This window comes from Psammomys obesus, unplaced genomic scaffold (assembly GCF_907164565.1).
Source record: "Psammomys obesus unplaced genomic scaffold, mPsaObe1.curated_primary_1811, whole genome shotgun sequence".
Taxonomy (NCBI): Eukaryota; Metazoa; Chordata; class Mammalia; order Rodentia; family Muridae; genus Psammomys; species Psammomys obesus.
Window position 1 is genome coordinate 4509303 of NW_026596131.1, and position 26539 is coordinate 4535841.

General features: G+C 38.7%; 1 protein-coding gene across 1 annotated transcript in view; it reads left to right on the forward strand.

Moving 5' to 3' along the window:
• Cep112 (centrosomal protein 112) overlaps positions 1 to 26539 on the forward strand; it is a 382050-nt gene that overhangs the window by 115206 nt on the left and 240305 nt on the right. The window contains 2 exon segments of the mRNA XM_055592186.1: positions 3385 to 3520; positions 25191 to 25298. Of these exon segments, the coding sequence (XP_055448161.1) occupies positions 3385 to 3520; positions 25191 to 25298 (244 nt within the window).

Here is a 26539-nt window from a genome sequence, read left to right on the forward strand (position 1 = left end):
TGGTACATTTTTTTAAACTGTATGGTTTAAATATTTGATGTTTTCAAACATTGTTTAGTACTATTTTTCTATGTATAGACTTACCTATACATTTCTATGAATTTTCATCTGAAACATTTATCAAATGTTTTCAAGAGTGTCTCAAAACTTAAAGAATTACATAAGTTAGTCACTGTAATCTCTGATCAATGGATAAATAGCCCTTGCCATGCCTAACCCGACGCTTTAGTGTGGTCATCAGTTACCCTGCATAACTGCTTTTCTGTTGGAGCCTACTTCCAAGAAAACAAAACAAATAGCCTCTTGCTGCCACTCAGGACCTTCTTAACAGGGAAGATCCTTTTGCCTCCTGAAGCTTTGATTGTGGTAGTTGGCACAGTTATATGACTTTATAGTGTTCCTATATGCAGTTTCAATATGCAAATATTTAAAAGGTCAATTTATTCAGTATATATACTGAGTTGTACATACAGCTCCAGGCTTTCTGAGTCTTAGGCAGAGTACTGTAGTGAGTATGGGTGCACCAAACTAAATTAAAGCTCCAGTAACCATCACCGTGCTTGACCTTTTATATGATGTCTTAGGGTCAGTCTTCTACATGGTATGTTATTAATCAACGTTTTCTAAGAGCTTTAATGTTAAATGGCAAAAATCATTACTGACTCTGGAGTCTTGCAACTGAGAACTCCAACCTCGAAGACATTCGCTTTAAAATATTTCAGAAAGATAGTAGACAAAATGATAGGTTTTTTTTTTCCTATTAAATATGAAAAAGTTGGGGCTGAGGAGATGTCTTAGTTGGTAAAGTGCTTGCTGTGCAGGAATGAGAACAGGAGGTTGGTCCACAGAACCCATGTGAAAAAAGCTGAGTGTGGTGGTTCATACTTGCAATCCTAGGCCTAGGAATGTAGAGCCAAGAACCTCCCCAGGCTCTGGGGCCAGCCAGCCTAACCTGCTTGATGAGTTTCAGACCAGAGAGAGACTTTCAAACAACAACAAAAACGGGGGTGTCTGCGTAGACCTGATGTCTGAGTACACCGAGGTTGCCCTTTGGCTTTCACGTACACACCCAACATAAGCACGGGCACCTGTACACACAGTCTACTAGTCCTCATGCTCGTGCAGGTGGGCGCATGTGTGCACGCGTGCACGCACACACTCCATAAAATGACGGCCTGAAAGAAAGGTTTCCAAAGTCCTGGAAGTCTGTACCCCGCTGCTGTAAAGTGCAGTAGCCGTGGGCAGCACCGGCCTGCTACCTGCTGAGGATGACTTTGTTCCCATGCTTGGGGTCACATGCCTTGGAGCCGCCTTAAACCCCTAGGGCATACTAATGGTGGCTATCATTATAAAGGAAAGGAAGAGGGATCCCAGTGAAAACATTGGTTTGTCATGGGTGTGTACTGCAGGGATTATTATTGGGAGTCTAACAAGAAAGATGTAGAGGATTTAAAGGGATAAGTAGAAACAGGTGGTCCTTACATGAAAATGAAGATTCATGGTTTGTTCATTCATCCTATGTGGGAAGGGTTCCTTAGGTACAGATATGCCATGCCCAGACGAAGGTAGAGTGGTGATGGGATCCAGAGAGAACAGTAGCCCCTGCATATGCTGTCTGAGTATAAAGAGACTGGAGAGCCCTGCTTAAATGAAATCTTCATGCTACGTCTTTCTATCAGTCTGTCAGCCGCTCAGGCTTTGAAAAAGATTTCCAGTTTGGAATCAGGGAAAGCTATACATGATATATCTTAGAGGGATGTTTATAAACGCACATCTGAGCAACTCCAGAAAGCTCAAGGATTTTTTGCTCACCTTTTAAAAGAGTGCTGTAATGGTTCAGGAAGGTCTTTTCTTCCCATTGTGATAAAGTTGACCTATTGATTCACTTGAGTTAAATTGCTCTATCTCCCAGCATTCGTTGTTACAGTTAGTAATAGGCACTGTTTTGTGTGCGTGTGAACTTACCTAGTAGGGAAGATGAGCCTCGTTAATCAGGAAAGCAGCTCAGTGAGGCCGCCGCCAGCAGGAGCTCTGGAACCAATGTCCAGCTATGGAGTCCTGGCTCGAGCTCCCACAGGGAGGATCATTTTGGAAATGAGTCTAAGCATCAGTTTTCTGTTCTGTGATAGAAAGGGTATAATATCTCTTACTTGGACTTTCTGTGATGAGAAATGAAAAATTATACATACAAATATTTTGTCCAATGCACAGAACCTAGTCAGAACTTAAGAACTTGAATACATTTATAAATCAGTGGCTTCATTTTTCTTTCATCTGTCAACATGGGAAGAGTTCTGTTGCTTTGTGACAGCCTGGTTTCGGTATAATGTGTGACTGGATGGGTGGCTGTTGGGTCTAGGCAAGTGAATTAGTAAAGCAGCTTCAGACTAGTGTATGGCCGTGCTACCTTGACCGTCTACAGGGCAACTGATGATACGCATATCTTTCGGTCTGGCATCATTCATTTTAAAACTACAATAGAATCCAGACGCTATTCTCTTCACCTCGCTTGTTCTGTTGTTGGGGGAGGGGGGTTGGTTGGCTTTGGTTTTCTGAGACAGAGTTTCTCTGTATAGCCTTGGCTGTCCTGGACTCACTTTATAGACCAGGCTAGCCTTAAACACACAGAGATGCACCTGCCTCTGCCTCACCAAGTGCTAGGATTACAGGCATGAGTCACTGTGTGCAGCTACACTCACTTGTTTAAAGAGCATAATTTGTTAGATTTTAAAGAGGAATGTTTAACTATCACCACTGTTCAATTCCCTATCCTACTCATTACTCAAAAGGAAACCACATATCCGTTAAGTAACCAATTTCTTCTCTCACATTCCCTTAGGCCCAGCAACAACAAATCTATTCTTTGAATATAGGTTTTCTTTTTAGTTCTCTTTTTTTTTACATAAATAACATATTTTTTTTCATGACTGACTTCTTTTACTTGCCTTAATATTTTGAAGTTTATATATATATATATACATATATATAATCTCCATGTCATAGTATATATCAAAAATGTTCCTAATTTTTAAGTCTGAATAATATTCCATTGTATAGCTTTGCTACATTTTATCTATTAAACAATAGATGAAATAGATCGTTTTCTCAGGGGAATCTATGAATGTAGTTACATTCTCATCAAAATACATATTCTGTGTATTTGTTCTTTCCCTCAGAGAGGTTGTCAGTTTTGAAAGAGAAGTTTCATAGACTATCAGGAAATGCAATCTGAATTTGTTCGAGAGAACTAATTATTATTCTTTTATTGAAGCCTCGTTTTTTTAATTTATAAAAAATACATTTAAAAATTTTGGATTTTTGCCTTTTCCTTTTCCTCACCTCAACTCCTTCTTATGTAATTCTGAAGCTTTATGAACTCCGTAGGGAGAAGGAGGAGCAGCTCAGCCGTGTGACTGAAGTTCAGAGGTTGCAGGCCCAGCAGGCAGATGCCGCCCTGGAGGAGTTTAAGCGGCAGGTGGAAGTGAACTCTGAGAAGGTCTATGCTGACATGAAAGAGCAGGTGAGGCATGATCATCTTCAGAAGCATTTCAGTTTTTAAACGTGCTGTTGGTGCTGGAGTGATGGCTCAGCAGTCAGAAGCATATACTGGCTTTACAGAGTTCTCTTCCCACTATGCACACGCCTGGATCACCACAACCTGTGGTTCCAGCTTCAAGGACTCCAGCTGCCTCCACAAGACCTTCACGGTAACTACATGACGCATGCTCACATGAATGTGTGTAATCAAGTATAAGGACTGGGTATGGTTATGAGTTCCAGGCTTGCAGGTTCCAGGCCAGCCAGGGCTATATATAGTGAGAAAAAGAAAGTTGTGTCAAAAGTAGCAATACAGTTGGGTCAGAGGTTGAGAATGAAATGGGATATGATCTCTTAACTCACCTTTGAAGCCAGAAAGATCATTTAAAAGTCCTAAAGTCCCTTCAGGAAGTGTAGTAATGACCAAAGCATATTGCCTGGGGGATGGATGAACCTGCCAGGAAAAGCCACCACCAAATATTGACTTCTGTGAAACAAGGATGTAACTTGACCAGGTTGAATCTATTTTAGTGATCAGTCATGAGAGATCCTTTCAATGGGCAATTCAAGAGAACATAAGTTGTTTCTAGTTCTTGTAAGTTTTTGTGAGGTTTTTGTTTTGTCTTGTGACAATTTATTATTTTACAAATAATAGAAACTAAGAAACTAATTTTATGCAGATTATTTCAATTTATATAATATTTCGTATATAATCCCCATTTATAATCTATGTAGAAAATAAAATCTTTTGATTACATAAGAAAAAATTAACATTATAATTTATATGTACATGTAATGTCACGATAATATGGATATTAAGTATATATTAATGTTTAGTGAAAAAATATGTAATTTTATACCTGCATGAAATGATCCTAGAATAATTTTCATTTTTTGGCTTTTCAGTACAGGGTTTTTTATATAGCCTTAGCTGTTCTGGAACTTGTGTAGATGAGGCTGGACTTGTACTCACAGAGATCTGCCTCCCTCTGCCTCCTGGATGCTGGATTAAAGGTGTCTGCCACCACTGCCCAGCAAAGAATAATTTTTTTTTTTTGGAAAACTATTTTTTTAATTTTATTAATTATACTTTATTCACTTTGTATCCTCCCATAAGCCCCTCCCTCCGTCCCTCCCTCCTCCCCTCCTGATCCCAGATCCCACCCTCCCTCCCCCTTCTTTGTGCATGCCCTTCCCCAATTCCACTGATAGGGGAGGTCCTCCTCTCCTTCCTTCTGCTCTTAGTCTATCAGATCACATCAGGAGTGGCTGCATTGTCATCTTCTGTGGCCTGTTAAGGCTGCTCCCCCCTTAGGGGGAGGTGATCAAAGAGCAGGCCAATCAGATTATGTCAGAGGCAGTCCCTCTTCCTATTACTATGTAACTCACTTGGACACTAAACTGCCATGGGCTACATCTATGCAGAGGTTCTAGGTTATCTTCATGCCTGCTACTTGGTTGGAGTATGAGTCTCTGGGAAGACCCCTGTGTTCAAATTTTCTGGTTCTGTTGCTCTCCTTGTGGAGTTCCTGTCCTCTCCAGCTCTTACTATTTCCCACTTCTTATATAAGATTCCATGCACTCTGTCCAACAGTTGGCCATAAGTCTCAGCGTCTGCTTTAATAGTCTGCAGGGCAGAGCCTTTCAGAGGCCCTCTGTGGCAGGTTCCTAGCTTGTTTCCTGTTTTTTTCTTCTTCTGATGTCCATCCTCTTTGCCTTTCCAGATGGGGATTGAACGTTTTAGTCAGGGTCCTCACTCAAGTGACAACACATGCTGGAGAGGTTGTGGAGAAAGGGGAACCCTCCTCCACTGCTGGTGGGAATGTAAACTTGTACAATGGAAATCAATCTGGTGCTTTCTCAGACAACTAGGAATAGTGCTTCCTCAAGATCCAGCCATACCACCCCTAGGCATATATTCAAAAGAGGCTCAAGTACACGATAAGGACATTTGCTCAACCATGTTTGTAGCAACTTTATTTGTAATAGCCAGAAGCTGGAAACAGCCCAGATGCCCCTCAACTGAAGAATGGATGCAGAAATTGTGGTACATCTATACAATGGAGTATTACTCAGCAATGAAAAATAAGGAAATCATGAAATTTGCAGGTAAATGGTAATGGAAAGGATCATCCTGAGTGAGCTGTCCCAGAAGCAGAAAGACACGCATGGTATATACTCACTCATATAGACATATAACATAGGATAAACCTACTAAAATCTGTATAATCTAAAGAAACTAATCAAGAGAGAGGACCCTGACTAAAACGCAAAGAATAAATTTTTAAAAGAAGAGATTATGTAAGTACTAAAAGCTTCTATCTGTTATTATCGTTTGACTTGTTATATTTACTATTACACTATTATTTTTGTGTTTTGTTTAATTAGTATATTTTAATGTTAAACACATTTTACATATGAGAATGACCACATATTAATAATCAGCTATTGTAGTAAGTACATTTAGATTACTTTACAGTACTTTCTGTAATAATGAGGGTTTCTGTTGCTATGATAAAACACTAGGACCAAAAGCAGCTTGGGGGGGAAAGGGGTTATTTTGCTTATACTTCTACATCACAATTAATCCTTGAAGGTCCTGAGCAGGAATTCATATAGGGTAGGAACCAATGCAGAAGCCACGGAGGAGTGCTGCTATGGGCTTCCTCTTCATGGCTTGCTTAGTCCACCTTCTTAATAGCACCAAGGACCACTCTCTGATGAGTGGCCCCATGCACAATGGGCTGGGCCCTCACCCATCAATTATTAATTAAGAAAATGACCCCGCACTCATTTTCTCAACTGAGGTTCCCTCTGAATGACTCTGGGTCCTGTCAAGTTGACATAAAAGTTAGGCAGCACAATGGCTGGAGCAGAAAGTAGTAGTGCTGTGTTCCACCTCAGCTGCACTTAGGAGCACCAAGCAATGCGAATGTTGGGAACGGCCTTGAACAACACCTATAAGCTTTATGTTTGAAACTGTTTGTTTTGATCTTCCTTTCTCAGTTGTGATTTCCAGTAAGGCTGATTTATGGGGTTTCACACTGGGAGTATGGGTTGCGGGTCTCTGTTTTTCTGTTTTCTTTGGGGATTTTGTGCTGGGCAGCAGAGACTTTCCATCCCTGTTGCGAGGATGTGACTTTCAGTTCCTGTTCCATTTGGCCCTGGACTGCATATCTGGCCCAGATATTTCATGGAGCTGATAGGAAGCTCTCTGAAGCTTAAATGAAACAAATATAGAAATTATCAAAAAAGAAAGCTCCATGCCGAGTATCAAAACATACTACCAAGAATTTTAGGCTAAATAAAAGGTGTTTGCTAGTACCTAGGCTGGTAGAACAAGTTTTTGTGAAAAGCTATTATGCTCAACTTTGGGTCAATAAGTGCACTTAGAGCTGATGGCATAACACTAACAAGGTCATTTCTTGGGTGATTAAGAAAACAAAACCATCAAATAATAGAATTTCAGAGAACACTGTAGACCCAGTGTACAGTTTTTGCATTCAGTACTCACAATGTAAAAGCACAACTCTGAAAATTACCTGTGGAAGAATTCAGAGAAGGTGTAAGAAAAATAGTACCTTTATATGGGCCACATATAAAAATATTATAATGAAAAAAATATTATAATGAAACTTGGGTATGTCATGGAAAAGAATTGAACTTCCAGGGTAAAATAAATGTTCTATAACTTTCTAGGCATTACAGTACTAGTAAAGGAATTAGAAAGATGATAGAGTAGTGTTTCACAGTTTGAGAAGAAAAAATTAAAATTGAATTTTAATTTAATCAATAACCAAGGAGTTTTTCACTGACAAGATAACAGAAAAAGTGCACACACACACATATGCACACACACGCACACACACACATACCTTAATTATCTCTAAAAACATTCCATGAAGACATTTATCTAGAGATGAAGCACAAGCTTTCCACACATAGGAATACCATCATATAAAAGCTGCATCAAACAAAGATCTATTAAAGTAGAAATGAATTTAAATGATACTAAAAAAATCTTATTATAAAAAAGAACATGAAGTGAATTGATTTTCCAAAAAGAAGGTATATATGTTATAAAAATACAAATTTAAGAAATTGAACAAGCTAGGAAATGACTGTGAAGTGCTTGCCACACAGGCCTATGGTCCTACATCTGAACCCGTCAACCATGGAGAAGCCATGCAAGGTCTCACACTTCTGTACTTCTAGCTCAGCAACCAGGCATAGGAAGGAGACAGAGACAGCCAATCCCTAGAGCTTGTGAGCAAACAAGCTGGTTGAATTGGTGAGCTCTAGACTCAGTGAGAGACCGTCTTAAAAGCTAAAGTCAGTATCCAGGTGGGTTCCCTAGAAAGGGGAACAGGTACTATTTCTGACATGAACTCAGTGACTGGCTCTTTGACCTCGCCCTTCCACCAGAGGGAGGAGCAGCCCTGCTAGGCCACAGAAGAGGAGTTTACAGCCAGACCTGAAGATACCTGATAAGCTAGGGTCAGATGAAAGGGGAGGAGGTCCTCCCCTATCAGTGGACTTAGAAAGGGGCAGTGAGAAGATGAGGGAGCGAGGGTGGGGTTGGGAGGGAATGACAGAGGGGGATACAGCTGGGATACAAAGTTAATAAACTGTAACTAATATTAAAAAAATAAAAATTTAAGTATAAAAAATAAAAGAAGAGATAAAGAAAAAAGATTTATTGATGTAAAGAATCATATGGATGTTCCTCAGTTAACATCTAATAAACAAGAAAAAAATAAAAGAGAGATTGCTTAGCCTCTGAGAACACTGGTTGCTCTTCAAAGGTCCTAGGTTCTATTCCCAGATCCCACATGGCAGCTCACAATTGGCTATAATTCCAGTTCCAGAAAATCCGACACCCTTTTCTGGCCTCTGAGGACACTGTACATATGTCGTATATAGGCTTAAAGACAGGTAAAGCATCCACATAAATAATAAGAAAAAAATTTAGGTGGGGATTGACTGAGAAAGATCCCTGATATCATCGTCTAGTCTCTACTTGCATGTGCACCCATATGCACACCCCATCTGTGCACACAATACAGACAGACATGAACAGATTCTCTACTCTCATTAACAAATTAAAATGCAGTCTCTGCAGTAAGCTAACAAAGGTTAACAGATAGATTCATAGGGCTAGGAGAAATAGCTTACTGGTCCAACACTGGCTAGCCTCACTGAGATGGTGAGTTTGGGCATCAGTATAGCAGTGGCGAAAAGAAGAGGTTTATGGATAGTGAGAAGAGCAAAGTATGTAAGACTCTGTCACTAATATGTGAAGCTCATAAGACTGCTAAAACCAGAGAAACATAGCTTAAAGTAATCTTGAAATCTGAAGCTGGGTGTAGTGGCACATAGCTTTAAACCCAGCACTCTGGAGGCAGAGGCAGGTGAATCTCTGTGATTTTGAGACGAGTTTGGTCTATACAGTGAAATTCCTGACAGCCAGTGCTGCATAAGAGATCCTGTTGAAAAGAAAACAAAAGCCTGAGGGGGCAGCAGATAGCTCAGGCGTGACTGTCATTAGATACTTGGTGGGTTCCTCTTTCTTCCACCCTTCTCCACCATTTTTCTTCCACCCTTTCAACCCCCTAATACTAGATATGAGAGGAAAAAAAAAGAATAGGGAAGAAAGGAAAGAGATCTGTGCATAAAGTCAGGGATCAGGAAGGGGTGATGTTATTATTCAAGTACTTCTTCCTGATTAGGGGCATTGAGCTTCTTGGGGCAAATTATCCATTAAGATATTTAATTTCTTCTTTATTCTTCTTCTTACTTCTTCTTCTTCTTCTTCTTCTTCTTTCTCCTCCTTTTTATTTCTTTTCTTCTTCCTTCTTTTTCCTCCTCCTTCTCCTCCTCCTTCTCTTCTTCTTCTTCAGACATGACTATTCAACAAACTGTAACCAACAACCCTCTCCACCTCTCAGGGAACTAGCATGTATATACTCTCTGAAAAGTCCATAGAATTCTAAACAGTACACAATCACAGAAACTATTTGCAGCTGGCAACACCACACCTCTACTAGAGCAAGAGACAAATCATAGTCAACTGCTGCAGACAGCCCAAAGCAGTCCCAAATCCCCACACCTGGGATTAAAACAAACAAACAAACAAACATAGTCTTATAATATTTCTGTGTTGTTTAAAGAAACCAAACTTCCAGAATTGCTATTACACTCAAGCCTGAAAACATAAGTTTGATTCCTAGAACCCACGTAAAGTGGAAGAAGAGAATACCACCATACTTATCCTCTAACTTCCATATATACTCCTTCTCATCTTTCACACACTCAATGTTTTTTACATTAAAACTTGATTAGGAATTATGTTGTCTTTCTTTCATTGTGTAGTTTGGTTATTTTGTTTTTGTTTTTTGTTTTTGTTTGTTTTTGGTTTTTTCGAGATAAGGTTTCTCTGGGTAGCCTTGGCTGTCCTAGACTTGCTTTTTAGACCAGGCTGCCCTCTACATCACAGAGATCCACCTGCCTCTGTCTCACAAGTGCTGGGACTAAAGGTGTGCACCACTACTGCCTCACTTTTCATAATGTTTTTATTGCCTGTTAATGTTTTAAATTTTTAAGGAGATGGGGGAAAAATAGACAAACAAACAAAGAAAAAACAATTGAGACCAGTTAAGCTTTGTAAAGTTTACTGGATCATGTTTTTTTAAAAAAAAAAAAAAGATTGTAGAACTAGGTACCATAGTGGAATAAAAATGGTTCAGAATCCACAACACCCTGGTCTCATAATGTTGCTTTTATAACCAAAAAGACAGGAGTTGCAAACAGCTATTTCCTGCTTGGTGTACTTTACCACTTTGCCAGTTGCCTTCTTTGGTTATAACCTGACACCTTCAACCTGGGATTGGCTAAGGGGTGGCTGCTGCTCTGATGTTTACCCATGACCTGTAGTCTCAGGTTAGCCGATAACCTGCTTGCAAAACTGGCACACTGAATATGGAAGTTCCTTTGTGCCAACCTTTGTTGAAGTTAGGTACTGGCTTAAGCCTATGTATTATTCAACAAAAAAGAGGCATTAAACAAATCAAGATGCACACTGTAGAACCACAGAGGGAATATTGCCAAAGAATGGGAGCAGAGGACAATGCAACATCCTCTACAACCTCCAGACTACAACAAAGTACACTTTTGTTGTAGTTGTAAACATTAATAGGTTAACTTTTTCTGCTTAATGAGTAGTGTTAGTTTTAATAGACTTTAATCCACAAATATGTTTTTAGAAAAGACATGACCAAAATAAAATTAACCAAAAATTTTGTTAAACGGATGACGAAAAATTTTCAGGGGAAATAAAGGATGACTGTAATAAAGCATCATACAAATTAAAATTAATACAAGTCAGTAAACTAGACCAAAGGGCATGTGTTTGTAGATCAAAGGCGGGACGGCTTGGCTCACATGTTGGAAAGGTATTAGGGATGCACACAGAGATCACAGTCATCAGGTACTTTCATATTTCTTTTTCTATTAGACTGGGGAGCATGAACCAGATAAATTTTCTACTTTCTATCATGTAGAGACAACACATTAAATTTTTACTCTTGTAAATCAGTTACAAAATTCAGTGGACCATACACAGTACTTCATTTATTTTTTAAAACTTGACATATCAAAAAAGACATATTGTTCACCACAATGCAATAAAAGTGGAAATTCAATTTAAATTGAAACTCCCACATTGACTTCTCCAAATTAAAGGTTTTGCTCTATGAAAGACTCCAATAAATATCAAAATGGAAGGCCAGAGAGTGGGAGAAAATATTTTAATTTCTTCTATATTTCAAAGAATTTTTCTCTAAAACATGAAAGACATCAATATAATACAGTAAGAAGACAAATAGCCCAATAAAAAATAGGCAAAAAATTGAATAGACACCTCAAAGAAGATATGCTAAAGACCACTAAGCACATAAAAATATGCTGAACATTTCACTAGTGAGATGCAAACCAAAACAAAAATGGTTGTCACCCTTCTTTAGATAGAATGGCTAAATGATAAAGATGAGCGGACAATATCAAGTTCTCACAAAAATGTGATACAGTTGGAGCTATTACTTGTTTTAGAAAACATGTAATATAGTGTTTCCATTTTGGAAGACTGCCAGTTAATAAGCTAAACATACTGTAGGCAGGTATTCTCTTTTAAAAAAGATTTATTTATGTGTTTTGTGCATATGAGTGCTCTGTTTGCATGGCTGCCTGCAAGACAGAAGCGGGCATCAGAAAGAAGAGGGTATCAAATTCTATTTTAGATGGTTATGAGCCACCATGTGGTTGCTGGAGTGAACTCAGGACCTCTGGAAGATCAGCCAGTGCTTTTAATGGCTAAACCATCTCTCCAGCCGCTGTTTGCAGGTATTCTATGTATTTACTGAAGAGAAATAAAAACAGGTGGGAACAAGAATTTATGCACAATATTGGCAGAAAGTTTCTTCTTATATATCCCAGACTTCAGTAATTCAAATGCTTTTCAACAAATGAAAGGCTGGACAAGAGCTAATAAATAATATGGAAGGTTGCTGAGCAATCCGAAGGACTGGGTTATTGATAATTCTCAACAAATGGAAGTCTCAAAGCCTGTGCATGAAGGAATATAAAAACAGAAACATCTATACACTGAATACTTTCTAGTCAGTGAGTTCTGTTTGAACACCTTAGATGGCATTGTGGCTACTTTTATTCTTACAGATCAGTTCAGTTCTTTTCAGAGCAGAGGTCTTGTCTCATCTTCTTTGGGAAAATTTCATTTTCATATGAGCTGGAAAATTTTCTATCATGCTGCATTGCTTTTGATTGTGCCACTTGGGTGAATTAGACACTTGGGTGGTGATTTTTGTCACCCCACCCAATGACTGCAAGCAGGCACGGAACATTCTCCAGGACAGACGCGATGCTTGGCCACAAGAACAGTCTCAATAAATTTAAAAGGAATAAAAGTATTCTAAGTATGTTCTTTGAGCCACATTATCATAAATTAGAAATAAATGACAAAATAAATCTGGGAAACACTCAAATATTTGAAAATTAAACAACAGACTTTAAAAAAATAACTCATGAGTCAAGGACAATGAAAGAAAGAAAATAGGAAAATATTTTGAACTGATTTAAAGCAAAATATATGATGCATCAAAATTTATTTAGTTCAGGTAAAGAAAAATTTATAGCTTAAAACATCTATGTCCAAAGAGAAAATTCTTTTTTTATAAATTGTATATTTATTTTTTATTATAATTTTTATTTTTTTATATTAATCACAGGTTATTTACTTTGTATCCCAGCCGTGGCCCCCTCCCTCATTCCTTTCCCAATCCCACCCTTTCTCCCTCATCTCCCCCCTGCCCCTCTCTAAGTCCTCTGGTAGGGAAGGTCCTCCTCCCCTTCCACCTGACCCTAGTTTATCAGGTCTCATCAGGACTGCAGTGTCCTTCTCTGTGGTCTAGCAAGGCTACTCCTCCCTCAGGGTGAGGGGGAGGTCAAAGATCCAGTCACTGAGTTCATGGCAGAGACAGTCCCTGTTCCCCTTACTAGGAAAATCCCCTTGGATGCTGAGCTGCCATGAGCTACGTCTGAGCAGGGGTTCTAGGTTATACCCATGCATGGTCCTTGGTTGGAGAGTCAGTTTCAGAAATGACCCCTGTGCCCAGATATATTTTGTCCTTGTGGAGCTCCTGTCTTCTCCAAGTCTTCCTAACTCTCCCTTCTTTCATATGGTTCCTTGCACTCTGCCCAAGGTTTGGTTATGAGTCTCAGCATCTGCTTTGATACACTGCTAGGTAGAGTCTTTGAGAGGATAAACATACTAAAATCTGTACACCTAAAGAAGCTAAGCAAGAAGGGGGACCCTTGGTAAGATGATCAATCCTCACCTAGAAAGACAAATGGGATAGACATTGGAAGTAGCAGAAAACAAGAAACAGGACAGGAGCCTACCATAGAGGGCCTCTGAAAGACTTTACCTAGCAGTGTATCAAAGTAGATGCTAAGAAAATTATTAAGCTACCACGTTCTACTTCACTTTAAGAACAGAGTCAAAGTAAAACAGGCATGTAGCCATGGAAGTGGAAGGAAAAAATAGAGAGGAGTACACAGTGAATGATTATGTGCTGAGAAATACAGAAAAATCCATCCAACCCCAAGGACTGTTTAGAAATATTATCGAAATTGGTTGAAGCTAGGCTGAGTGAAGAAATAAAAGGGGAAAGATACAAATGGGCACAGCTGGGAATAAAAGAAGCAAGAATACCACTGTGGGTGAGTGTAATGTGCATGTAGATAGAAAGTAAAAGAAAAAATTCACTTGGTTATGTCATAAGAGGCAGAAGTACCATATTTGTGATTTTCTTGTGGATAACATGTTTTTCTTTTACTACTTTTTGCGTATTAAAAGTTTTTATGGATACACATTCATAATCACAGTGATCATATACTTTTTCATACACAAAATTTTATGTTTGTATCTAAAGTCAAAGATCCAGAAATGAGACGTCTTGCTGGGTCTGGCTTATTTCACTTATATAACAATGTCCAACTGTATCCATTTTCCAGGAAACAACAACATTTCATTCTTTATGGATGAACACAGATCCATTTGTATATCACAGTTCTTATTCTTTTTGTTGACATACACTTAGGCTTATTCTGTAACTTGGCTATTGTAGACATTGCTGCACTAACCATGGATATCCAAGTAGTTCTTTGGTATTTGCCTTAGAGTTCTTTGGGTATATGCCCAGAAGTAGAACTGGGACCTCTGGTACTTCTTTAAATCATCTACATATTACTCTCTCTCAGAGACAAGCTGGCAAAGATGTCCTTCATTCCGTGGGTTGCCTCTTCCCTTGACTATAGCCTTGGTACTTACTACTCTGTTAGCATCGTCTTCATCAAGTCTGTGCCCTTGCCCATATCATGAAGTGTTTCTTCCTATGTTTTCCACTTAACAGTTTCAGAATTTCAGATCTTACATGGAGGTCTTCAATCCATTTAGTTGATTTTTGTATGGGATGAGAGTTAGGAAAGTTTGCCAAGAAAGAAGCCAGGAAAACAATCTCAGAACATCTTAAAAAATAGAAAACTAGGAGAGCCAGTTTTATTTTTCTTCTGCTTGTGGACATCCAGTTTCCCCAGCACCATTTATTGACACAAGGTTGTCTTTTTTTTTTTTTAATGTATGGTTTTTGGCATATTTGTAATAAAATTAGGTTGCTGTAGCTGTTTTTTTTTTAAGGGTCTATCGTGTTTCACTGGTGTGTATTTCTGGTTTTGTTCTTGTTGCTCAGTGTTGTTAATTGAGATAAGACATGGTGGGGCACCCAAAATTGCTTTTTGCTCAGGATTGTTCTTGCCATCTGGGTTCTCTGCTTCCATAAAGGTTTTAGGGTTTGTTTATGTATGTATATATATATATATATATATAGTATATATATATTATATATATGTATATATATATATGTATACATTAATTGTATTTATATATGTATACAGATATATATTTATTATATTTGTATTTATATACAAATAATAATGTATATAATATATACATATACAATATATAATATATATTATATATGAAATACATATATAATCTCATTGGAATTTTGATGTAGAGTGTATTGAATCTGTAGATTGCTTGTGGAAATATAGGCATTTTGATGATACCCTGTTCACTCATGAGAATGGGAGGTCTCTCTGATGTCTTATTCAATTTCTTTCCTCACCATTTAAAACTTTTCATTGAAGATGTCTTTCACTTCTTTGGTTAGATTTACTCCCCAGTATTTAATTTCCTTTTTAAGATCTTGTGAGATTGTTTTCCTGGCCTCTTTCTTGGCAAGCTTATTAGGGGAGATGGAAAATTACTGTTTTCTATTTGTTGGTATTGGATCCTGCTGCTTTGCTAAAATTGTTTATCAGTGCTAAAACTTTTCTGGTGCATCTTTATGGGATCTTGTGTGTAGGATCTTTATGGAATATTGTCTGCAGGTATGGATGAACTTCTTTCTTACTGTCTCATTGTTCAAGACTTTTAGCATCGTGTTGAATAACAATGGAGAAAGTGGACACCATTGTTTCATACCTGATTTCATCAGAAATACTTTGTTTTTACCTGTTTGATAAGATATTACCTATTGCCTTATTTGTATATCCCTTATTATCGTGAGATACATGTCTGTGTTTAGTTTCTTCAGAACTTGCATTATGACGAAATATGTAAGGATTTTTGGAAACTATTGAGATGATATGATATTTTTTTTCTTTGAATCCTCTTAAGTGATGTGTTGCATTTACTATTTTGCATTATGTTGAACCACCTTTATGATTAAACCCAACTTGATTGTTGTGAATGATCTTTTTAATGTGATAATTGAATTTTGTTTGCAAGTATCTTATTGAGAATTTTTGCATTGTTATTCATCAGAAAGCTTAACCTTTAATTATTTTTGGAATATGTGTGTGTATGTGTGTGTATATGCATATGTCCTTACCTAGTTTGGGTAACAAAGTAATACAGGCTTAGCAAAATAGCAGAACTGAAATCCCAAGTGATGTTATCTCAGGAACCATTATTGTTATTACCCTTTAATTATTTATTTTTTTCGAGATTATAATTACATAATTCTCCCTTCTGTTTCCTCTTTCTTCATCTTCTCATAAAACTCTACTTCTCCCTTTTTCAAATTGGTACCCTCTTTTTTCATTAATTGTTACGTTCATATGTGTGTAGGTGTGTTTGTGTGCACATTTAGGAATATACATACATATATACACATATGTACATACATAGATATTATAAAAACAATTGGTTCCATTTATATGTTACTTTCTGATAGTATAGGCACATTATTATTTTGTTCTATAACATTTTTATATTTTGAGAGTAAGTTTGTTTGTGAATTTTATATAATGGGTTTTTATCATATTCATCCCCTATATCCCCCACATCCTCCTCTCCCTTCTACTCCGCCTCTTCTCTTCTTCACAACCCGCTGAGCTCAGTCATTTCTGCCCATAGATTCATGGGTGTCAGGCCATCCACTGGAGCACACTCAGCTACTAGAGACCACACTCATAAAACTGGTTCTCCCTTCTCTAGCACCTTCACCTGTCAATAGGCTCTTAGCTGGAGGTTGGGGCCCATACCCACATTCCTGCTGGAATGCTGACTGGTTGTCTTGCACAGACAACCACAGCTGCTGTGGGTTCATTTATGCAGCAGCCCTGCCATGTCCAGAAGACACCGTGTGGCTGCAGTCCTCCCTGACTCATGGTTTGTACGGTCTTTCTTTCCGCACTTTTCCCGCAATGTTACCTGAGCTTTGTGGATGGGGTATGTGATATAAATGTTCCGTGTATTGGTGAGACCTCCACCCACACTTGCTCTCTGAGCTCTGACCAGCTGTGGGTCTCTTTATTAACTGCAGCACACTAAGCAAAGATTGTTCTCTGATGTGGGCTGAGCGCTGCACTAATCTATGGCTATAGAGAGACTAGAAGGTCATAGCAGTTGGCTTCACCTTTAGGGCCTCTGAACTCTCCAGCTATGGGTTCTTGGTTAGATTAACAGTAAGAGCTATGAGTTTTCTCCTGTGGACTGGACCAGAAGGCACCTGGTTACCCCCATAATGTTCATGCCACTATTGAGCCCATAGACATATCTTGCCAGTTATTACAGCTCAGTCAGAGAGTTCCCAGTGGGGTAAGACTGTGGAAGCATTATTCTCAGAACCTTACCCTTACATAAAATGTCAAGTGTGGGTAGTTATATATGGCAGGTAGCATTTAGAGATTTGATTTTGGGAGTGTCCTTTCTTTTGGCTCACTCTTCAGACCATCTCTGTTCTGTGCTGTGCCAGGCTCTAGTTTCCAACTTCACCGAAGCTGCCAGAGCAGCTGCCTATTCCTCATCTTTACTGGATGAGTCCATGTGCTCTTACCCTGGACCTACCATGCCCCTGTGAGCTGAATGAGTTCACACAGGGCCCGAAGCAGTGCATGCTTCTGGAATCCCTTTACTTTTCCACATTCCCTGTCCCCACGGTCTGATTTCATGAGCGGCTCTTGCCAAGCCTGGGTTGCTGGGTGGGGCTAATTCACACTTTTGAATACTAATAGTGATGACACAAGCAGGATGTTGTTTTGGTTGTCTCTTGTTGAAGGAATGGTTTCTATTACACATAGTTTGCCAAGTACAATCAGATTTCTGAGATAAGAAAGCCCCATTTGTATAAGTACTAAGGGATTCCATGTGTGATGGAATCCTTATGGCTAGTTTTTTTTCACACATCAATCAAGTGATCCTTAAAGGGGTGGGGGAAGGCTTGAATAAACGTTAAAGTAAATGTTAAAATGTATATGGGAAGACATGATAGATTAGACATCTCCTATTCAAGATTGTCAGTTATTTAAAAAGTGTGTGGCTGGTATAGATTAAATTCTACAAGGGAATCAAGCAGCAGACTCATGGTGTAAAGAGCTGTATTTGTAGCCTCTCTTCCTTTTCTGTTTTTCTTTTGCGTGCCTTCGTTTTTCTGAAAAACTGGTTAGTGTATAAGCCAGAGAATACACTTAGAGACTGATATGGATAGCAGAACTGGAATTATAACCTTTAAAATGAAAGTATTTGGCTTGTTCAATAAGGGCTCTCTGTTTTCAAAATGAGGCCCATGAGTGAAAGTAGAAACAAATTCTAAGAGTTACTGTCTACTGTTTCTTTCAGTTAGAAGAACTTTTCTTCTTGTATCAGTGTCAGTTGTTAGGAATTATAGAATTACATAGAATTATGGAAATAGAATAATTACATAATACTTACAAACAGTAATGAGGTATGTTGATCTTTAATAAAATAACTGAAAGAGATAACTGTATGTATGCCGTGTGTGAAAGTTCTTAATCCTGCAGACCCACTGCATAGATTTCAGGCAACTTGTGGCTCCATGTCTTCTGCCCTCCCCACTTCTCTAGTCTTTTGTTCTTTGATAAACATCTTGTTTTACAGTCTATGCCTTTTGTTGTTGTTGTTTTAATAGTCATTAGATAGATACATGCTGTTAATTTTACAACTAGAAATCATTCTGGTTTACTATAATCAAAAATTTCCAAAAAAACAGATCTGTTGACTAGTAGGCTGAGTACTTAATCCATTAATGTTAAGTTACACTTTCTATTTGTTTAATTTAGAGAAGTTCTCTGTTATGATCAGTGCTGTTTGTCATCTCAGTGGAACCTGGAATATGGGCCTCTGGTTGTGAACATACAAATTCTGGTCATCTTACTTGTGGGGCAAGCACTTCATTCACTGAGCCTTCTCCCGAGCCCTGCTTTCTGGCATTTGTTTTTATCTGTTGACTTGTCTGTGTATTTCTCTGTTTTTATATACCTATCTATGTCTATGTATCTGAAAATAGTTGAAAGACAATTTCTTAACATTTCTTCAAATGTTAATTAAATATAATAGAGTATATTTCAGTTCTATATTATATTACTTGGAAATTGTACAACTTAGATTGCGCATGCCATATTACTTACAATGTAATGGCACACAGCCCATTACTGGAGAAGACCAATTACTTTTTATGGCTGTAGTTGATGGAAAATGCTACACATTTATCCATTCATTGTACATTCTTCCTTTTTCCAAGAACCCTGATCTTATTTAGGGAATCAAGAGTCTCGCAATTAAAGCCTCTTTTATAGAAAGTGGTAAACATTTAGTGCAGTTCAAAGGAATGAGATGCAAATTGGCCAATTGAAGTGCTATTGACAGCAGTTAGGCTTGCAGAGCTCAAGGAGGAAAGGGTTTATTTTGGCTTACAGTTTGAGGGTGCAGTTCCTCAGGGCGGGAAGTCACACTGTCTCTCCAGGAGGCAGAGACAGGGGCAGAGACAAGATTGCTGGTGCTTAGCTTGCACGCCCTCTTTTCCTGTTTATTCAGCCTGGGACCCCAGCCTGTGAGGTGATTTAACCCACACTGAGGGCGAGTTTTCCCTGTCACGGGCTTGGAATCACCTAAAAGACACACTTCTGGACATGCCCAGAAGTGTGTCTTTTAGGTGATTCCAAGCCCGTGACGTTGACAGTAAAGATAGATCATCTCATACTGCCTTGAAAGAGGACTCTGAGCTAATTCAAACCCTTTCTCCTTGTCTCCTTTCCTTTGCCCTCTGCCCTCCCCTCCCCAGATGTCTAAGACTAGAGAGATCATTTTGCAACTGCTAGGGCAAGGTTGAAAGGCAGCAGCTGTGACCCTGACAGCTTTGTCCTCATTAGACACTTACTCCTGAACCTTCTTACATTGGGAAACAATTAAGTCCCAGTACACTCTTGAAGCCCTGGGTACCTGGGTTTTCTCTGAAGTGTTCGTTCCTCTGGCAAGGAGGCTTGAGGCTCCCATCAGGAAGATCCCAGTGCCCTTCACCACTCCTAGTTCTTGCTTCTGTTCCCTGCAAACAGCACAGAAATGTGTGCCGTCCTGCTCCTGCTTCTGACCATGCTCCTCCTCCTGGTTGGAGCTGCCAGACTCTATGCTTGGGTTTTCTTGAAGCCAGAGATATATAATAAAGGAACTTACTTCCCTTAGTTTTTGTTTGAAGTAGCATGGAATTTAGAATGTTGATGTGTGGTGAAGTAGAATCCTTTGTAGTTATGGCAACTGAGAACCAGACTTTTAGATAAGCGTTGTAAGCCCTCTTTTCTATATTATTTAAATTGTGGCGGAAGCATGGAGTGGGGTTTGGCGTTCTCGGTCAGTGTTAATCTAAAATGAAATACAGTTCTTTTTTACTTACTAGCCATTGTTATATACTTTGTTCTTAACATTTATATCTTAAAAGTCTTGTTCTATGTTTTAATTTTTTTCCACTAAACTGCTAAGTGGTCTACAATTCCAAATTTGTTCTCTCCTTGTCCTTTTACTTTTGTTTATTCTTTCACTCCTTCATAAGATAACTTTTAGTCTCAATATTATTTCATTTTTTCTTAAATTCACAAGTCACAATCATATGTTTATAGCACATCATACCATATCTTTCTGCTATGTAGATTGTTCCAGCAGTAGAGTTAGAATCTTTTTTCTTAATTAATTTATTCACTTTATATCCTGATCATAGCCCCTTTCCTCTGCCTGTCTCCTCCCCCCATTCCTCAGAAAAGGGGAGCCACACCCACCCGCCCACCAGCCCTCAACAAATCTGAGCTTATCTCCTTCTCCTGTGGCCTGGTGAGGCATCCCTGCCAGTGGGGAGTGATCAGAAAACAGGCAATCTAAGTCCATGCCAGAGACAACCCTTGTTCTCCTTACTAGGGAGCCCACATGAAGCCTGAGCTTCCCATTTGCAACATCTGGGTAGGGGACCTCGGTCCCCTCTATGCACGGTCCTTGGTTGGTGCTTCTGCTTCCACAGGCCCCTGGGCCCTGGTTAGTTGGCTCTGTTGGTCTTGTGGAGTTCTGTTACTTCCAGGTCCTTTTATCCATCCTGCCACTTTCCCACAAGACTCCCTACGCTTCACTCAATGTTTGGCTGTGAGTCTCAGCATCTGTTTGGATCTACTGCTGCATGCAGAGTCTTTATTCTCTCCCTTCTCTATGGCAAGATGCTTGATGATTGTGAGTCTGCGTTATTGACTTGCAGCAGATCACTAGAACTCACTTCTTTTATGCCATTGAAACTTTGTCCTGGGCAATTTGTCCTAATTCTTTAACCTCTGGTCTCTGGTAGCTGCCACTGTCCTTTCTGTTCCATGAGCTTGACTTTGTCAGATTCTACACATAGGTGAGACCACTCAGTTTTATCTTCCTGAACTTGCTTATTTCGTTTAACATGGTACCCCCTCACATGTTGCCGCAAATGTCAGGTGATCTTTTTTGAAAGGCTGAATAGGACTCTATTTTGCATATATACCCCTCTGTATGTATGCCTGTGCCTATTCGGAAAGATCTCATATTTTGGCTACTGTGAATGACACTACAATGAACTTGGAAGTGCAAATATTTCTTCAATATATCAATTTCAGTTGCTTCGGATATATACATAGTAGTTGCATTACCAGATCAAATGATAGCTCTGCTTTTGGTTTAGAAAGCTCTGTAGTATTTTGTACAATTACTATGCTTATTTACATTCCCACCAACAGTATAAGAAACTCCTTTTATTCTTCTTTCTCCTTAGCACCGGCTTTTAAGTAATAATTATTCTGACCGGTATGTTAACTGTGGCTCGGGGGTGGTGGTGCATGCCTTTAATCCCAGCACTCAGGAAGGCAGAGGCAGGCAAATCTCTGAGTTTGAGGCCAGCCTGGTCTACAGAGTGAGTTCCTGGACAGCCAAGGCTATATAGAGAAACCCTGTCTCGAAAAAAAAAAAAACAACCAAACAAAAGATGCTGACTATAATTTTAATTTGTATTTACGTAATGATTTGTGATATTGAGTATTCTTTTCATGAATCTATTGGCCATTTGGATGTCTCCTTTGAGATACGTGTTCAAGCCCCTTGGCTGGTTTTAAATGTCTGGATTCTCTTGCTGTGTTTTGTTTAATGTTGACCTTTAATGAAATACACTCCATCCAGTATCTAGTTGTCTCTACACTGAATTGTCACAGTAGCTGTAAAGAAACTTTTGCTTTTGTGTCTATTGTTGCTCAGTTGACTGTTCATTTTGTTACTGTACAAAGAAACCCTTGCTCATACAATGCCAAGAAGCTTTGCCCATGTGTTTACTCCTAGTAGTTTTACAGTGCCACATATAATGTTTAAATCTCTCTCCTTTTGAATTTTGTGTATATTGTGTGAAATAATCCAGGATCCACTTCAAATATATAGCTGGTTTTCCAAATACCATTTTTTGAAGAATTTTCCCCTCTTGATTAGTTTCTTTAGGTGTACAGATTTTAGTAGGTTTATCCTATATTATATGTCTATATGAGTGAGTATATACTGTGTGCATCTTTCTGCTTCTGGGATAACTCACTCAGGATGATCTTTTCCAGATCCCACCATTTACCTGCAAAGTTCATGATTTCCTTGTTTTTTATTGCTGAGTAATATTCCATTGTGTAGATATACCACAATTTGTGTATCCATTCTTCAGTTGACGGGCATCTGGGCTGTTTCCAGCTTCTGGCTATTATGAATAAAGCTACTACAAACATGGCTGAACAAATGTCCTTATTGTGTACTTGAGAATCTTTTGGATATATGCCTAGGAGTGGTATAGCTGGATCTTGAGGAAGCGCTATTCCTAGTTGTCTGAGAAAGCGCCAGATTGCTTTCCAGAGTGGTTGTACAAGTTTACATTCCCACCAGCAGTGGAGGAGGGTTCCCCTTTCTCCACAACCTCTCCAGCATGTGTTGTCTCTTGAGTTTTTTATCTTAGCCATTCTGATTGGTGTAAGGTGAAATCTTAGGGTCATTTTGATTTGCATTTCCCTGATGGCTCAATTCCTATCCAGAAAGGCAAAGAGGCTGGACATCAGAAGAAGGAGAAAAGAGGGAACAAGTCAGGAGCCTGACACAGAGAACCTCTGAGAAGCTCTGTCCTGCAGACTATCAATGTAGATGCTGAGACTTATGGGCAACCTTTGGGCAGAGTGCAGGGAATCTTAGGAAAGAAGTGGGAAACAGTAAGATCTGGAGAGGACAGGAACTCCACAAGGAGAGCAACAGAACCAAAAAATCTGAGCACAGGGGTCTTTCCTGAGACTGCTATTCCAACCAAGGACTATGCATGGAGATAACCTAAGACTCCTGCACAGATGTAGCCCATGGCAGTTCAGTATCCAAGTGGGTTCCATTGTAATAGGAACAGGGACTGTCTCTGACATGAACTGATTGGCCTGCTCTTTAATTACCTCCCCCTGAGGGGGAAGCAGCATTACCAGGCCACAGAAGAAGACAGAGCAGCCATTCCTGATGAGACCTAATTGACTAGGATCAGAAGGAAGGAAAAGAAGTCCTCCCCTATCAGTGGACTTGGGGAGGGGCATGCATGCAGAGGGTGGAGGAAGGGAGGGATTGGGACTGAAGGAGGGAGAGAACCACAGGGGGGATACAAAGTGAATAAAGTGTAATTAATAAAGAAAAAACAAAAACAAAAAAAGAATTTTTCCTTTGTGTGATCTTGGCACGTATGTGGAAAATCACATGATGAGTACAAGTCTGCTCATTTCTAGACTCTGATTCCAGTGGTCAGTGTGTCTGATTCTATGTCAATGTCATGCTGTTTTGATTACTGTAACTTCAGTGTATATCTTGGTGTCTGATAGTATGATAGCTTCAGCTTTGTTCTTTTTGCTCAAGATTGCTTTACCTTTCAGAAAGCCTTTTTATGGTCCTTTGCACATTTTTAGGATTATTATATTATATCTAGTGCTGTGAAAATGATGCTGGAATTTGATAGGAAGCCTACTGAATCTGTGGATTCCTTCGGTTGATGTGGACATTTAAAAAGTATTTCTAACCAAAGAGCACAGTATGTCTGAATTGAGCTATTTTCATTGACACTTTATTAGCATTTTATATTTCTGATACATTCTTTAGCTATTCGTTTAAAGTTATATCTAATCACTAGATTTTTGTTAGCGTTACAAGTGGGGTTTTTTAAATTAAGTTCTTTTGTTGGGGGCTGGAGAGATGGCTCAATAGTTTAGAGCACTTGGCTGCCCTTCCAGAGGTCCTGAGTTCAATTCTCAGCAACCACACGGTGGCTCATAACCATCTTTATTGAGATCTGATGTCCCCTTCTGGCATGTAGGTGTACATGCAAATAGAGCATTCATATACATAAATTAATAATATTTAAAAAATTTTTTTGTTGTTGGGATATATCAGCCCTCCCGGTATTAGACTACTACTCTGTATTTGGCAACTTTATTGATTCAAAACTAACAGTTTTTAGTGACACCGTTAGGGTTTTCTATTTGTACGATCATAGATAATTTCATTTCTATTCCTGGTGAACTCTTTCCTTGTCTCAGCACACCCCTGCTCTCTAACTAGGTCTTCCAGAACTGTGGAGAAAAGGATGGAAGTAGACATCCTTGTCTAGAGCCTTCTCTTAGGAGGACCTTCAGCTTTTCACAGTTGAATGTGATGCTGGTTTGGGCTTAACATCATTATTGTGCTGTGGTACATTCTATTTGTGTCTAACTTGTCAAGAGTTTCTAATGATAAAAATGTTGACTGTCGGCTACTGGTGGTGGCACATTCCTTTAACCCCAGCATTGGGAGACCGAAGCAGGAGGACCTTGAGTTCCATACCAGCTTAAGTTAAATATGAAAAAAAAAAAAAATCTTAAAAGAAAAACATTGAAAAGACATTGGATTTTGTCTAATGCCTTTCTTTAAACTTTTGTGGTGATAACCTGGACTCTTTCTTATTTCATTAACATAGTATATTTTATTGTTGCAACATTAGAACATAGATATGTACTGATTTTAATTTCCTTCTTGAAACTATTAAAATTTACTAAAATAAATCATCACATATTTTATTCTTTCATCAACCTTAACTTTTATCACTGATTGTTGAGGTGTTTATGGGCTGGGATTTTAAGGGATGGGCAAAATCTAAGATATGATATATAAGGAGTTTCTAATTTGATTTTTAACTTCACAGATGGAAAAGGTAGAAGCAGACCTAACTAGGTCCAAGTCACTTCGTGAGAAGCAGTCCAAGGAGTACCTGCGGCAGCTGGAAGATGTCAAGCAGAAATATGAACAGCAGGTCAGCCCTTCAGTTTCATTTTATCAGTTAATTTTTAATATGAATATAGTCTCTCTTGTAATCATCTTTCTGTATCACAGATATGTCTGTAAAATAAAAATATGACCATTAATATATTTGGAATATGTAAAGTAATATAATGTAGTGAAACCCACAAGAGTTTTAATATTCTACCAAAGCCTATTCTGATCGCTTGCTCTTCTCAATATTTAATTGAAAACTTTATTGTTATGCTTGACGTCCCCCTAGCCCTAGGATGGCTTACTCAGTCATTTACAGGATAGCACTGGGCACATGCTATGTGCCAGTCTCTGCTAACAGCACTAGGCACTGACAAAAAGACAAGAATCTTTTGTTGATGCACTCTAGATTTTGGTGGACAATCAATACATGAATAAAAGTTAAACTGATTCTGAAAAGTGAGTCAAGAACAAGAAATCATCCTATAGACTTTGCCAAAGGCAGGCAGGAGTCTAGTCATCAATATGGAAAAATCTGGGGAAGCCCTGAATCCCTGCTAAGAATCTTCTGGAGCCGCCAAGAGGTCTTTGAGGTACGACATTCTAGGCAAAGAGATCAGCCAGTTATAAAAACCCAAGAAGAGAGTAGGCTTGGAGGGGCAAATGGGACAGTAAGGCCAGGTCAGGCAAAATGTAGGAAGAAGGTTCCTAGCTGTGGGAGCAGAGGAAATAGACCCAAATGCTGGTGGAAGGAATTTAGATTTTAAGAATCAAAAGTTTTTCTCTTTTTAAAAGTCTCCCAGAATAGTTAACTATTATTAAATTTTTAGTTATCTGATTTGCTTGTCCTTAACATCTGGAAAAGCATTAACTGGATTTTTAACTCAGGTTAATTAATTTATTTCTAAAGATATTTGAATCTTTGAAATCTTAAAATAAGAATAATTTTTAAATTATACTTTAAGCTCCATTAAGCAGGTGTGTATCAAAACTAATTAATCCCTTATGATCATTGGATTTTATTTCCTCTACCAATTAGTGGTTTATTGATATCAATTAGTGGTTTATTTGAATTCAGTAAAAAACAAGCCTGATCTGGTATGTGTCCTGAGGGTTGTTGTTTTAATCTTAATATATTAGTAAAATTAATTGCCTGAGTTGCTTCCACAGGGATGGTGTAATTGTATATAGTTAAAAAGAGAGTGCGTGTGAGTTGGTTTTTCTTGTTTAGAATCTGACAATCCTGCTTTGTTCTGAACAGGAAACCCATGCCCACCCTGT